The sequence below is a fragment of the Molothrus aeneus genome, chromosome 9 (assembly GCF_037042795.1).
Source record: "Molothrus aeneus isolate 106 chromosome 9, BPBGC_Maene_1.0, whole genome shotgun sequence".
In the NCBI taxonomy this organism is placed as follows: Eukaryota; Metazoa; Chordata; class Aves; order Passeriformes; family Icteridae; genus Molothrus; species Molothrus aeneus.
In genome coordinates, this window is record NC_089654.1 from 19,746,337 (window position 1) to 19,761,888 (window position 15,552).

The 15,552-nt window shown below is 42.0% G+C and overlaps 1 protein-coding gene across 1 annotated transcript in view; it reads right to left on the minus strand.

The window, feature by feature from the left end:
• COL11A1 (collagen type XI alpha 1 chain) overlaps positions 1-1,980 on the minus strand; it is a 125,112-nt gene extending 123,132 nt beyond the window's left edge. Inside the window, exon 1 of the mRNA XM_066556125.1 lies at positions 1,611-1,980. Coding sequence (XP_066412222.1) covers positions 1,611-1,725 — 115 coding nt within the window. The 5' untranslated portion in view covers positions 1,726-1,980. The remainder of the gene's footprint in view (positions 1-1,610) is intronic.
• Positions 1,981-15,552: the final 13,572 nt, after the last annotated feature.

The following is a 15,552-nucleotide window of genomic DNA, read 5'->3' on the forward strand; positions in this document are numbered from 1 at the left end:
CTTAATTTAGTCAGTTCTACTGTGAAAAGTGGCATAAGAAATCGATCATGCCTTTGAGGACGGTATTCTTCTTGGAGAAATTTAGTTTCCACAGGGTAACGAGTAGCCGAATTCTTGAAGCACTGCGAGGTTAATTCACCCTGGTGTAACTCCAGCGAGTCCGTGGAATTGCAAGAGGGATGAAATCTGACCCCTCCAGTCCCTGTCAGAAACAGGGGCCAGCAGGGGGCAGGAGCCCTGATTGATCTGACACCGTCAAAGTTGTGCCCAGGTACAAAGGCTTGAATGGAAACTGATCGCCTTTCCCTGCTCCCTCTAGGACGCCTGTTGATTCTGGATTCAGATCGAGAAATTCCTCGTTAAAATAATAAATACATTAAAAATTAAACCTTTCATTTCGGAGAGTTAAGCTCCTTCATTGATGTAAGACCCACAGAAAAATAAAAACTTCAGTCCTAGCCAGACTGGCCTCCAGATGCGCCTGCGGGCTCCGGTGGGAGGGAGGAAGGAAAGGAGGAAGAGGCAGCGTTTTCACTCCCGGTAGGAGAGGAGAACTCTCCCGCCACCGGAGACTCCGCACTGCAGCACAGCGAACTGCGAGCACAGCCCAGAAAACCCAGCTGGGCTGGCTGGAGCGGGGAGCCCGGGGAGAGCGGTGCGGACGGGAGAAGTGCGCAGAAGGCGAGGGGCGGTGCGGGGGAGGGGGCGGCGATTCCTTTCTGCTGAGGCTGCTCCTGGCTCGTGTTCCCCCTGCAACCCCCCCGGGCCGCACCCTGCCCACCAGGTCCACGGACACCTAAGGGACCATCGGTAGCCCGGGCAGGCTGCAGAGCTGGGAGGGGGCTGGGGACGGTGCCCCTGCGCTGACACCGCCCGCGGGGAGCCCAGCGATCCTCGGGCTGAGCCCCCCCGAGCCCCCCCCGGGCATCTCCGGGCTCGGCACCGCTCGCACCACCTGCGGGGCGCCGCTGCCCCGGGAGCTGCTCTCCGCAGCGGCTGGCAAAGGGCCCCTGCGAGTGTATTTTCTACTCCGCTTGCGCCCTAGAAAACTTTCTGACCACTAAAACCCGTTGCAAAAGAAAAAATAAAAGCGAGGAAAACGAAGAAAGAGAGCAGAGAGCCTCCACCCCCAACTTTCCCTTTCCTTGCTCCTCCGAGGAGAAGGCGGTCAATTTCTCTGACTTGTCGGTCAGTTTCAGTCACAATCTGGTGAACTTCAGCAGCTCAACAAAACAAAGTTGGACGCACACTCCACAAAACTAGAGTCTAGTGCTGAAAGAGGATAAGTCTCTCTGTGCAACAAGTATTTCTTTCATTTTCCCACCCTGCCGGTACATCTCCTTTACCTCATTAAAAACACATCCAAAGTTTAAGGCTGACCGAGAGCCGTCCCTCCGCGGCACCTGGGAGAGACGTCCTAGCCCGCGCTGCCGGGGGCTCCCCGCGGGTCTCCGCGCCCGGAGCCGGCTGCAGGAGCGCTCTCGCCTCCCCAGCAGCGGGAGCCGCTCTGACAGGTTTCCTCTGGAACGCGGCCTCAGCCGTGCCCGGGGTCTTTTCCCCGAGGAGGTGACAGAGGCGGCTGGGCTCCCGGCTCCCCTTTGCTTTCTTACCTCCTCTGACCTCTGCAGCCCGAAGAAGGAAAGCGAAGGTGATGAGCACGGTTACAGCCGAGTCCCAGGGCCACCTTCTCGTTTTCCACCTTGTGAACCATCTCTGCATCTCCATGCTGGGCACCCACAAGTGTGAATTAAACGCGGGCGCCTTCAGTTTATACCTGCTCCGTCCTTTCCACTATATTCCCAGAGATGACTTCTCCTATAGAGCCATACGTGCTAAACGGAGAGAAGGCTTTCTCTCTCACCCCTCTCCCGCTCTGCCCGGCCTTGCACAGGCCCCTCCGACCCGTCCTCCCCGGTGCCCTGCCTTCAGACTGAGGGGAGATGAGGGGCTTTAATCAAAATGCAAAGAGCTCCGCATCCCCCTAAAGGCTTCATCCCGTCAGAGGGCTGGGCGAGCGGCTCCCAGGGCCACCCCTGGAGCCCGACTGACACGCCAGCCGCCGGGCGGAGGCCAATCGCGGGGCTCCCCCAGCCTCCCACAGCACCGCCCTCCGCCTCAGCGGCGGCACACCGGCCGCTCCGCGGGCACCGCCGGCCCCCGCGGCGGCAGAGAGCGGCCCTCCCGAAGGCGCTCGGGGAGGCAGAAGGCGCGGCAGGAGCGAGCCGGGCCGGGGCCGGGGTGTCCCCTCACCGGGTCACCGCCGCCCCCCGCCCGCTCCCGCTCCGCTCGCGCGGGCCCCCTCGCCCCGAGCATGCGCATCGGCGGCCGCGGCGCCCCGCGGAGCGAGGGCGGGGGAGCGGAGTGGGGACGGGCAGGGGGGCGACACTGGGGACAAGCGGGGGAGGGGGACGCCGGCAGGGGAGGGAGCGAGGCAGGGCGAGATTGAGGAGAGGAATGTGTGGGAGAGGAGCCGGGGCGCTGAGGTGAAGCGTTTGCGGGGGCCCCTTCGGACTCCCCGAAACCGCCGGCTGGCCTTGGTGCGGTGGCACGTTCGGACCCGTTTCCCCCACACCCCAACCAGGCTCAGCTTGTTCGCACACACCCTTGAGGGGACCGCCGGGGGCTTCGCTCTAAGGCGGCTGTAAGAAAGGAGGGAGCGGGGTGGTGAAGAAAAAGCCCGCCACCGAACATTGCCATTCCCCGCCTCAGCACATCCTGCAGCCCGGGGAGCCAGGTGTCCGCTCCTGGCCGGGAAACCTCCCGCTCACACTCCCGTCCTGTGCAGCCATCGGTAACACGGACCGGCCCGTAGGCTGAAACCTCTGGCAGAGCTTACTTGTGCAACAGGTCCAGCCGAAACCCTCGGCTGGGATCAGGGTCTGCCCCGGCTTCTCTGGAAAACGAGAGAAAACCATGGTCACGTTTTGGTGGAAATGTATATAATTTTTTTTTTAAAACCTACCTTCATTGAGATCTTTAATGCCTTACACCAATTACTAAATACATAGTTTCCAATAAAATACATGTCTCTGTGTCAAATTATACTTCAGAAATTTTTGGTCCTTTCAAAAAATATCTTACATTTTCCTGCACTCCATTAATATACCTAGCTCTTTCTGTCCTTGGTTTCCTGAAACTGTTGAGATCATTGTCATTGGATTTGCATTTAAGGGGACTGAGGTGCATAGCACTGTTGCGTCTGAGCTCTCTTTAAGTGCTGTGCTTTGGGTGCCATTCAGTGAAGAGACACTCAAGGTTATTCTGGCACATCAGATAATCATCCAGAGTACAGCTGTCGTGCACCCAAATGCCATATGTACCGACCTTTCTGTACCACAACTTACACACAGAATCATTAAAGTTGGAAAAGACCTCTAAGATCACCAGCCATTTAACCCAATAGCACCACATGCACCATTGAACCATCTCCCCAGTGATGGTGTTCTACCCCCAGCTGCCTATGGAATATTTCATCCTGTCTTACAATTATCTCTCTCACATCTTAACTGCATACAAGTTTCCCAAAAGTCAGTACTATTATTGTTTCTCTGCTGGTCTGTGTAGTTCTCAGTCACTAGATGCTTTGTAGAACAGACCAGATTAACTTGTTGTTTTGGCCTTCTTCCTTACAATATCAGTAAGTAGTCCCAATGGCAATTTATTATTTTTACTCAATACTTTGTTGTGGGAAAATCTCATATGCTATAAAGTTTCAAGTTTCCTCTTCATACTTATAAATTATACATCTTTGTCATCAGCATTCTTCCTGCTTGCAGTCTCTTATCAAACATTGCTTCTCTGACTTTGTTTTGAGCCTTTCTGTTTACCTGAACGAATACCGCCAAACTCTTCCCTAATAAAAAGGAAAAAGTCTGTCACTGCCCAGGAGAAGAAGTGGAAGTATTTCAGATAGTGGTGGAAAAGAACAAGTATTCTCACAGTGTAGAGAATAGTAATTTCACACAGTGCCTTTACAGTTATTTAAGGTTAGGGGCTGTGGTTCATCTCCCAGACTGTCAGTGGAAAGATAGGCACTGATTTTTGTGGTCCTAGATCAATCTGAAGCAAAACAGAGGACAAAATGCTAAGTACTAATTCTGGTGAGGTAGCATACTTAATATAAAAATCTGTATAATTCTATATGAATTCTGGTACCAGGACCACTTTAATTTAGAGCTAGCTCAGTTATTTTTGCATGCCAGCATGTCAAGCAACATAGACATGTAATAAATTGCCATCAGATTCAGCAGTTACAAGAGAAAAGTTACATGTCATTTAGGTGAAGATCCGCATTTTGCAGCCAATCAAATTATTTAATTAGGGATGATTCATTTACATTTAGCTTATTTTCCTAGTTATTGTTCATAATCTTCTAAATTGTAATGATGGTGTTCTAGTGAAGTGCAGAGTGAAGTAATTGCAGCCATGATAATATGTTGAAGAATAGATTAACAATTCAGAGCATAGATAAGCTTTATGAATGCCATAAAATTAAAGATTTTTGTTAGAAATTTTCAGCTCTTAGATGTAATTTTAGGAGAAATATTTTCTTTCTTGAATCTGGAAGAAGGCTAAAATATGAAAATATTTTCAGATAGAAACAGAAGAGAAGTGAATGATGTTATTTATTAAATCATCCGTGATCCACTGTGGTTTGTTCTTCCTGTCGGCTTTTTTGTTCCTCATTACTGTTCAGGACAGCTTTAGTGAAAAGAAAGACCAAGCACTGTGACATTCATTATGTTCTGTCCCTGATACATCTACGTTGGCAGATTAATCCATGTTTAAATATAAGGAATTGCTCTCTTGTATGTGCACAGATGGGTCATTGTTGTATTTTGAGGCAGAGAGGGGGAGGGGTTAGGAACTATGGAGAAGAGAATATGTTTCCTTGGACCACCACAAGAAACTCACAGCAGTAGCTCTTTCACATTCTTCAGGCTATAGACACCATAATGAAATGTAACTGTAAATATGGTGTTCTTTGGCTCTCTTGCAATCACACTGTGTTTTTCTAACATATTCCTTGACATCACCAAAAGTGATGGGCTTCTCTCTCTATATAAAGGGGTCATTTCACTGAGAATAAACAATGCACTCTAAAGAAGAGTATGCTTTTATTGTTGGTTTCCCTATATCTCAGGGTTATTGATGGGGTTTTTTTCTAGTTTCACACATATATTGATGCCCTCTCAATTCTATTCACAGCACATAAGTGAATATTGCAAAATAAATGTCTGCTTTAAGAGTCACCATCCACTGCCTTCTCTGTTGCTTTAATTCTTTTGGTTTAGGTAGGTGGGTATTTTATCATTGTCTCTTTTGTAGTGCAAATCTATGTTTGCTGAGAGTTTTTTGTTATATGATTATTATTATTAGGGAGAAGAGTGAGTTATACTGCTTTAGAGAAGTGAACCCTTGTAAAAAAAGTTGTTTCACTGATGGAGATCAGTGGAATGATCTCTACTAGACAAATTACTAATCAACTCCTTTTTGTAGTTTCAAAGAAACTACATGCACATACACAAAATAATCCCAGCATTACTTACCATAATTCTATCTTCAAGAAGGGTAATACACCTTTTAATAATATGAATTATAGCTTACAGCTTCACTGAAGTCCCCTAGTTCCGTTATCTGTGATTTTGAAGGATGAAGCCAAGGCTCTCTGACTCTCAGCAAACCTCTTTGGTCTATGGAATGGCTGTGCCTGTAGGCACAGTTTGTGGTAATTAGGAGTGAGTGGGGCTATGGCTGAGCCTCATCCCTAATGGGCTACAGCTGTGAGCAGCAGGTGAGCAGCACTGACAGCAACGAGCCATGGAGTGCCCAGGGGCACTGACCAACCACCAAAGGGAACAGAGGACACACAGGTGCAGGGCATCAACAGGAGGGGTATAAAAGATTGAGCTAAAGAGTAAGGGGATAGATGCTTGCAGCCTTCTGATGTAGTAAGGTGTTAACTCTGTGTGGCTAGGAGCTTGGCACATTCTGAAGTGGTAAGGTGTTAGTCTGTAGGGGCAAATGCTTAAACCTTCTGATATTGCATTGTGATACTCAGTGTATAGTGGCTGTCTTGACTGCAGTATGTGCCTTTTGATATTTTTTGTTTTGATTCCCAAGAATTAAGGAGGAAAAAGAATAGTAAAAGAAATTAAATATAAAACAGCATAGTTCAATACTTACAAGCTCAGGTACCACAGGACTACAGAAATATTAGCATTACTGGGTTTTTCTGCTATTGTGAATGCTGTAAGCAAAACAATAGCTTTTGTGCTAGGAGTGGAGCTGCACTGTGCAACCTACACAGATCTAAAAGCAGGTCTGTGATGTGGCCAGAAATGGGATGTCTTGCTGTGTCTGTGTTGAGGGTTGAATTTGTACAGTGGCTGGTGAAAAAATCCTTGCAGTTTTAAGTTGAATGTACACTAATGGAAGTTGCTACCAGAAACATCAAAATGAGAGGTTAAAGCTTCTAGGCCTGTGTAAGGAATGAAGGCAGTGTTAAAGTCAGAGTTATGGATTGAAGGGGTTAAATGACATGACTGCTGTTTGAAACAGTCTGCTGATTTGGAAGGGGCTGTTGGTAGGTACTTGCACATCTCTCAATGCAGGATTTATCTCATTTTTGAATTATGTGGTTCCCATTGATAGATAAAAATGTCAGCTATCAAACTTGCATCCTGTTCCTCAGCATCATGAAGATGAGAACAAATTTGTAGAATTTTATCTGCAATGCTCTTCAAAGATAAGATCAAAGCAAGACAATAACCTGTGCTGCTTTTCACCTTAGGGATGATACCTCAGAAATGAGTTAGTAGAATTCTTCTTCCAGAACTAGGTGGACAGACACACAGAATATTGTTAACAATAAGAGGAAGATTTGGCACAGGGGTGGGGTTGAGGAATTTCAAGTCTTAAGAGGCAGATTGTTCCTACTGACCCCTGGAAATAGTAATTGTTTTGATGGAAACCTGTGCCTTGACCTCTATTAGTCCCATAGGAGTTAGAAGACAACTGCTTAGCAATTAGGTATGGCAATTGAGTTTAGGCCAAAGGTTTTAGCTAAGAGCCATAACACCTTTCTGCAGGTTCCCCCAAAGTTAAGTGGTAGAAATCATTGACTAATGCTGCCATTAACTATGGGGTTTGCTCCCTTATGTGCTAGTTAACTTAAATCCTAGTTATTATTCTAGTGATAGTGTTGGCGTTTGAGAATTGTATCTGTCATAAATACTGAATAATGCAACTATGTAAGACTGCTAAAGATGAGTAGCAGGGGGCAATTAATAGACTCTGATGTATTGTGATTTCCTGTAGAAACTGGTGCCCTTCTTAAACTACTATTAGAAATTGCTTTAATGCTGAAAGCTGCATTCTGAATTATTACAATTTCATTTTCCAGTTTGAATCTATGAGAAGCAAGGAGATAGGAAGGAGGTAGGCCAGTGCTTTATACCAACTGGCAGAAATCAATGCCTTAGTCTCCTGTAGGCTGGGAAGAAGTCTAGTATAAAAGATAAGGTTTAAGTCTTAGGAAAAATACAGGATCCACAGGTAAATTCATTTCACCCAAATGCAGAATCCTGTCAGCAATCTTTGTACTAATGAAGGTGGCAGCCAAAGCTTTCATGGTTTTCTTCTTCAAGAGAAATAGTATTTGCATCAGGTGGAAAAATAAACTAAGGTTTTTTTTACAGTTAGAATTCATTCTCTAGATCTGAAGAAGAATTTTGCCACACGAGAGGCTAGGGTTTTTTACTATGATGTGTCTGCATCCCTGAGTAATGTTCAGTTGTACAGGGTCTCCTCCAGAGAAGCACAAAAACAGTACATGTGGAAAGCAGAGACTGATACTGTCCTACACTATAACAGGTTATGTATAAATTACAAATTAGCACTGGACTCTGCACATGCTACAGAGGTGAGAATTGGGCAGATACTGCTATAAGGCTTATGTTGTGTTTTCCTCTTTCTGTCTGTGCAGGAATAATTGCTCTAGGAGGGTGTTGGAAGGATTTGAAACAAATTAAGAGTAGGCGTTTGGGAGATGATGACTAAATGTAAAGAACATCATTAATGCAGCATGTATAGTGTTCCCAGAAGTAAGAATTGATAAGACTCAGCTCACATGGAGAGAAGCTGTTTGGGGCAATTGATCCTGTAGTTATTAATAATGTAAGAACGAGAATTGTGAGGATTAGAAATTTAGGATTAATGTTTGAGAATCTTTAGGTTTAATCCAGTGAGTAAAATGGTCCAGGGAATGTTTTGTGGCCCTGAGGTGTCTGGCCTTCTGAACAGGGTTGACATAAGATTTACTATCTAGAATCCAATTTACTGTTAGTCTCTGGAAGCTTTTTAGAGGCAGGAAAAAACCCCGGTGATGCTAGAAACTGATGCCATTTATTCTTCAGTAATGATTTACAATCTTTCAGATTAAGATTAGGATTGTGTCAAGACTCCAGTTTACAATCAGTTTTTTCAGATCTGAAGTGTTAGGAAGGCTGCTGTCTGCAGTAGGAGAGGTTGAGGTGAGGACTAGAATTCATAGACAACCTAGTTCAAGGATCTAGAGATAGAAAATGGTCTGATATCGCTGAGGTATAGCATCTTATTTTCAGTTTGCTATCTTTCTGCCAGCCTTCATTAAGGTTATCCTGTAAGAGATGACTTCAGGAGACTGAGTTATTGCTGGGGAATACAAAGCAGCTTACTGCTATCAGTAGAAAATGCCTTGTTTTCAGCAATGGGCATTGTGAAGGTTAGGGATAAAATTTGCTTGAATGTTAGGATGGAAAAAGAATATTTTCAAGACCTATGTTTAAAGTAAGGTTCTTCAAAGCTTGAAGGAATAGGATGTTCCATGGAATCGTCATGAGTTTAAATTCTTTTTGATACCCATATGTATGCATATAAAATTAGGAGTTGGGATGGAGTTAGGAAGTATCATTTGGAAAAAGGAAACTTAAATATGTGGGGTAATTGTTGGAAATAATTGTTGGAAATAATTGTTTGATTCTGCAGAGCTCCCTGAACAGCTCTCATGTTTTCATGGGCTGCTCTCTTATTTCAGGGATGCTGTAAGTATTGCCAAACAGGCTAAACCTGAGGTTACAATTTACCAAGGTTTGTAGTGATCCCCCTCTTGCTGCAATGAAAGTAATGTTTAGGATTGGAGTTATGTTCGGTGCTTCAGGCAATAAAATGGAAGAGTCTGGTTTTCCCAGACACTGCAGGGCTTGCCAGTGTAACGAGAATCTTTTGTTACAAGTGCTGGTTACATAGGTAGGTGTTAAGGTTGGGCTTGAGAATCTCTGGGAGAGCCTGAATTATCAGTTGATTTTAATGCTTGCTGTGGTTATTGGTCTGGTTATGGCTGTGATTTAGGAAGAAATGGATGAAGGACCCTCTATATATGGATTGTCTGTGCATCAAAGGGTGAGAAGAAACAGGTATTAGCTGAACTTATTGCACTGTTTTCAAGATTTGGTTTTGTGGTTGTTGGTGGTGGTTTTGTTTAAATACTGCAAAAGGAAGTTCCTTTTGCATAATTGAGATGCTTAGAAAAAAAATAGTTTATTTGCTGCTTCTGACCTGTCTCTGCAGACAGGATGAGGGCATGTGTTTTGAACCTGAGCTTCCTACCCCTACTTTGATGCATAACTCCATGTCACACAGTCACTTTCTTCCACATGTTCTACTCCTTAACCCTCCTTTTGATCAGTGTGCTTCTATATTTTTATATGTGAGGAAAAGTAACTGCATTTACATAAAATCTTGCCATGATTAAGGAGCACAATTTTTTCAATAACTTTGTTCTTTTCATTGATCACTGTAGTCTGATGAATTTGTAATTCTCTATGAAGTTCCTCCTTTCTTACTTTATATAGCCTTAACATACACAAAATTAAGCAGTGTTTTAATGTTGATACAGGTGATCTCTTTGAGGAGCTACTGCATATTCACATTTGTGAATGGAATATATTCTGACCAGAATTTTTCTGGGAATGGGCTGTGTGTTTGGCCTCAGGTTAAAACAGAAAGTAAATAATGTCTGCCTATGAAGTTCATTGGAGAAAAGCAGCAATGACTGTGCTTCCTGGTGTCACTGACTGCTGAATCTTAATCCTGACTGTTTTATAGAGTAATCTGGTCTATCTGGTCTTCCTACACCTCCCTTCCCAGAAAAATACTGCTGAAATAGTGTTTTACAGCATATAAACAGCACATCCCAATCCTGTTAAGCAAGCTGCAGGAAATATCAAGTATCCTGCAGCATTACCAGCTCAGCTTTGTCATTTGGTTCGAGTTTCTGAAGGCTTCTTTCAGCCAAACTCCCCAAGCTTTCAAGGCTCACCTACTGGTATTTTATAGGACTGCACTGTGTATCTGACACAGCAACCCATCATTCTTTTAATTTGTATGAATTACTTTTTGAAATCATAGCCATTGTAATCATAATTATACTTCATTCTAGAGAAAAAACAAAAGGAGCTATTGGTGTAATGTGCATTACATCTCCTAAAACATAATGCATAAGGGATACTGTAGTTTTCCTCATTTAAGACAACTGAAAGTGAGACACATATACTTGATGCCATTTCTCAGGTTTTTTTGGTTTTTACATATTGCTATTACAAACCAGAACTGCCAGAAATCTGGATTTTGATTGCCATTTCTGAATCTTTTCCAATGGCCTACTAAAACTTGAGTCTATTGCAGTTTTGCAACACAACACTTTCAAATATTTGTTTTCAATTGCTGGTGTCTTTTTGGTTCCAAAGTGTTGTCTTTTTTTTTTTTTTCATTTTATCTGGAACTTCCTTTTGCAGGAGACCAATTGAAACAAATACATGGGCTGGGAGAGCTAAAAGGGGGCAGTGTAGGCAGGCTCAGTTACTCACATTGGCAACTGTTTATCGTATTATCAAAGAGTGTCCCTGTTTAGTTCTGCTTCAATCAGTGTTGCTCTTGAAGCAGTGGGCCAATATCTACGTACCACAGTCCATTTTTAATTATGACTTGGGATGAATTACGAACACAGATGTTTAAGTATAAAAGGCTTCTTAGAGTCCCACCTCTGCGTTGTTTTGTGTTGGGGGAGCACTGGTGGCCTATCTAATACACAAGGAGGCAGTGCAGGCACAGACTAATGGTCTGCATGTGTCACACACTTGTAACATGTTTATTAGTTTTTGGCAACATTAATGCTACCACCCTTACAGTTCCTTTTAAATAGAAGAAGTTAAGATGTGGAGAGAGCTAAGAAGGCGAATTTCTAACAGCGAATGAATTTATGTCCAACCATGATAATCCTGTACTTCCTCTTCATATGCATAGAAAGCTCATGACTGATCACTTGCTAAAGCACTTTGAAGTAGAAGAAAATTTATCCTGTTCTATAAGAAAGAACATAGAGCAAAGGTAACATTTCAGGGAGGCCTTGTGCCTCAGGAGGCTCTATTTCTTACTTGTCCAGTTTTGAGAGGATGGGGGCCAAAACATAAAGTACATCTAAGTAATAGTAAAAGAAAAAATACATTAGAACTTTATAATTTAATAAATATAAAAGTCCCATTTTATTTAACTCCTTTGTCCAAAATGACACATCCTCTCAGAGAAGTCAGAGGTTCCCAATTGCCAAGTACCTTGGAATATGAATGGTCTCAGACTTCAAATATTTCTCATTATCCACCTCTGTTCATAAAATAATGGTCATTTTAGTAGTCCAAGCTGATGAAAACTGAATCACATGCATTAATTAGCATGCCATGTAATATGTCTTCTCTAGACCAACATTCCAGTTTTATCCCAGAAAATAAAGAAACCCCTTTGAAGAAAGTGGTTGAGTTACATGTAGCAGCTTTAAAATTTAGGCACAGAAAAGCTTTTAATTTGAGTCAGTGCCTTTTAATTGTCTAAGATTTGAAAACCCTGTTTAGGGCTGATGCCTCCCTTTTGAAATGTGAGGCAATATACAGTCCCTACAAAGTCTTAGGGACCAGTCCCAGGAGCCCAGTGGGCTGGGTGTGTTAACAGCAGTTACCAGAAGGCATTGAATAGTTCATGTGTCAGGGGATAGTGAAAAAAGGGCTTGCACTAAAACTCCCAAATTGCCTTAAGCTTCCTGTCCATGGGCAGAGATGTCTGCACAGCACAAAATGCCTCTCTGGGATGGTGTGTTTACATGTTGCTTGGGAATTTGTATGGATTTGAGAAGGCAAGTAAAGAAAATACTATTTTTGACCATTGTTTAATGTAAAAAAGTGACTATTTTCATCTAATATTAGGACAAACAGCAAGTGTATAGCAGCTCTGTGAGAATCAAAAAAGAATCAGCAAATGCAGGATGAGCAGAAATCCTTGCATATACCTTTTCTTATCTGATGTTATTTTGAAACTGTGATGCACCTTTTTTCTCTATAACATGTGTTAGACTAAACGATCAACATGTTGATTTCTACTTCATTCACTTTTGGTAGGGTTCATTTCCTCTCAACACTCAAAAACATATTTAATAGGTGCTCACAATTTTCAGTAATTCTGTTGAAGTCAGTAATAATCTCAGCTGCCCATATTCTGATCTTTTTCCACAAAGTGATTATTTTCTAGTCAATACAATGAAAATTAATAACTTTATCAGAAAAAATGTCAAGTTTTGCTTTCAACATGTATCTTCAAAGCAGCAGTGGGTGTCCAAGCCCTGCTGTCTGCCAGGCACATTGCCCAAACTATGAAATAATTAGATTCATTTGTAACCAGTCTGGACTGAAGCAAAAAGTAACGAGGTCTACTACTATAATGATGGTTGAAGAAGACGAAACGGAACAAAATATAAAGCTCTGGATTAAAATATAGCTCATATACTTTTACCTTAATGAAATTTTATAAAATAGGCAGTAAAAAAGATAGGATTATGGAAGTTCACATCTGGATTCTTAAAGAAATCCAAGTTCCATTACATTGCTTTTTCCACCACTCCATTATTTTAAAACTCATGTGATTGGACCCTCAAGGTTAAAGGGTATTTATTGATTATCAGACTATCATAGCAATAAGTGAATGTTGTAGTACATAACAATCTTCAGTGATGCTGATGAGTTGCAAATTAATTTATTTCAGTATTAAATTTGTTCTGGTAATTTTGACATGGATTATGAGAATGTAAATATTTTGCTTATTTACATAATGAAAGTTATAGAGGTATAATGAAAAACATTTTGATGAATTTATACATAATGCCTTGAAATAAGATTGCTAATCCAAAATATCATTCAGAAAAAAAAGTGAACATTCCAGAAGGTAGTACTGTGAAAAGACTATCAAATCAGTTGCAGAATTTCTGAAATACAGTGGGCAAAATACTGAAGATTGAAATATGCCTGTTTGTTGTGCTGTGAGACATTAAAACCAGAGATCACCTGTCTGTGACAGGTGCAGTGCTGGTGCAGATTCTCAGTGTTTGGTGCAAGTAAGGCTTTGATATATTTGTAGCCTCTACAGTGTACGTTTTCAGGTGGTGATGTATAGGAGGCAATGTTTATTTTATACTAAGGATTAATTTTTGTATCCAGTATGATTTTGGGTGATGACTGCAGTAATGTTCCAAAATTTACTATATGGTTTAGTCTTCTAATTCTCTGCCAAATTATAATAAGATATGAGAAGAAGATTGAGAAACTGAGAGGAAAAAAATTGACTCCAAGTATTGGCTATTATATATAGGATGCCCTCTATCATACTGGGATTGCTCAGAATCCCTTAGTCCTCCTAAAGACAGACTTAAGGATCATCACATTTGCAGACAATAGCTTTTTCAAAGCTGAGTTTTGTTATGCCAATAGGATTTTATACATCTGTTTTTATTTTTAGGTATGGAAAAGGCTCAAAATTCATTCCAGATGATATATAACAATCTTGTATTTTAGTTTCCCCTAGATAAAAACATCCAACCTATCTTAACCACAAATACTGTTTCTGTTCTTTATTTATTCTCACATCTGCAAGCCAGCTATGATTATGATCCTTCTAGTATTTTGGCAGGTGCCTAATTTTTAAGCATCTAAATATGTGTGCACCTCATTGGGGTTTATATTTATCTGTGTCTTTTTTTCTCCTCAGGATAAGTTCCAACTACTACAAGGTAGCTAGGCATTTCTAAATTCAGTGTATGTAACTGGGGGGTTTATATAGGAAAAGTAGAATCAATGTGTATTTCCTGGGCATTTGTATGGTGTGAAGACAAATATAAACCAGAATGACATTACCATCATTTTGAGTTGGAGAAGTGTTGGAATGGATGAAGAAATCAAAAAGGATTATTAGTTCTCTGTATATGCTCTTCTGTTGGACCCAAGATGGTTATGGTACTGAAAATACCTGGAAAGACCCTTAGGAAGCAGTGAATGAGAGGCTCATTTGCAGTGCTCTGCTCTTTGGGAAAGAAGAATGACTAAATGTAAATGGGCATTCAGTGTCCACCATTTGGTGATGCCTGTACTGCTAACAGCAAGGGGAAGAGATTGATGAAGTGTTGATGCTAAAACTCAGATGAACAATCCTAGATAGTATCTGAGATAAGCTACAGTCTTGCAGTTTTGCTGTTTGAAATAATCCCTTAAATTCATACAAACATGTTCTAAATGGCTTCTAATTGAATAGGTCAGAATTTCCCACATTCTAAGATACTGAGACAGAATTCTTCATGTATGTATAAGTAAGTGTAGCTATTGACTTCAACGGGCTTGTGTCAGATTGCTAGACCCCTGAATTTGGCCTGTTTGCCTTTGGAGCCCAAAGTGAGCATTTTGTGGATAACAAGACATCCACGGTGTAGCAAGAGAGATGCATTTTGACAGGAGTGAGAGTAATGAACAGGCAGGTGAAAATACCTGGGCATGTTAGGCTTTGTGGCAAACTTCACAGGCAGGAGAGCTGCTGCCTTCGGAGTTGCCTGTGGGTCAGTCACTTTGTTTGTCTCTGTCAGGGTTCATTTATCAGAACTGCTTTGTCTCCAAGGCCTATATTCCCAATGGCTTACCTTAGGCTGTAAGGAATTTGTGTTATCTGCCTTGAATATGTCTCAAATTCCCAAGAAAACTCTGGATCTATTTCTTTATTATAAAAAGAAATGGCAAAGAGATGGTAGCTTGTTGTCCTGTTGATTTGAAATGTAACTTGTGTTACTATAACTTCATTATATGTTCCTGAAACTCACTGGACTTACTGGTTTTGAGGGAAAAAGAAAAGTTCTCATTAAATGATCCTACAAAATGAAGCTGCTAATTTATTTTTTATATTACTTACCCTTACACTGTTAGTCGTATTGTGAGATTTCATCTCAAACTGCATTGAGAATGAGGAACACAAACAATGTTTTAAGGGCTGTGTTGGTGGACAGAGCACTGGCATACTGTCGCAGTGGATATTCATAAAATTTCAAACACCTACGTTGGTCAAACAATAAAAAATGGAATGAAAGAATGCACAGTTTGATTTCAAACATGTCAAGCTGGTACAATCTACTAACTTTGAAACCTGACCACAAGT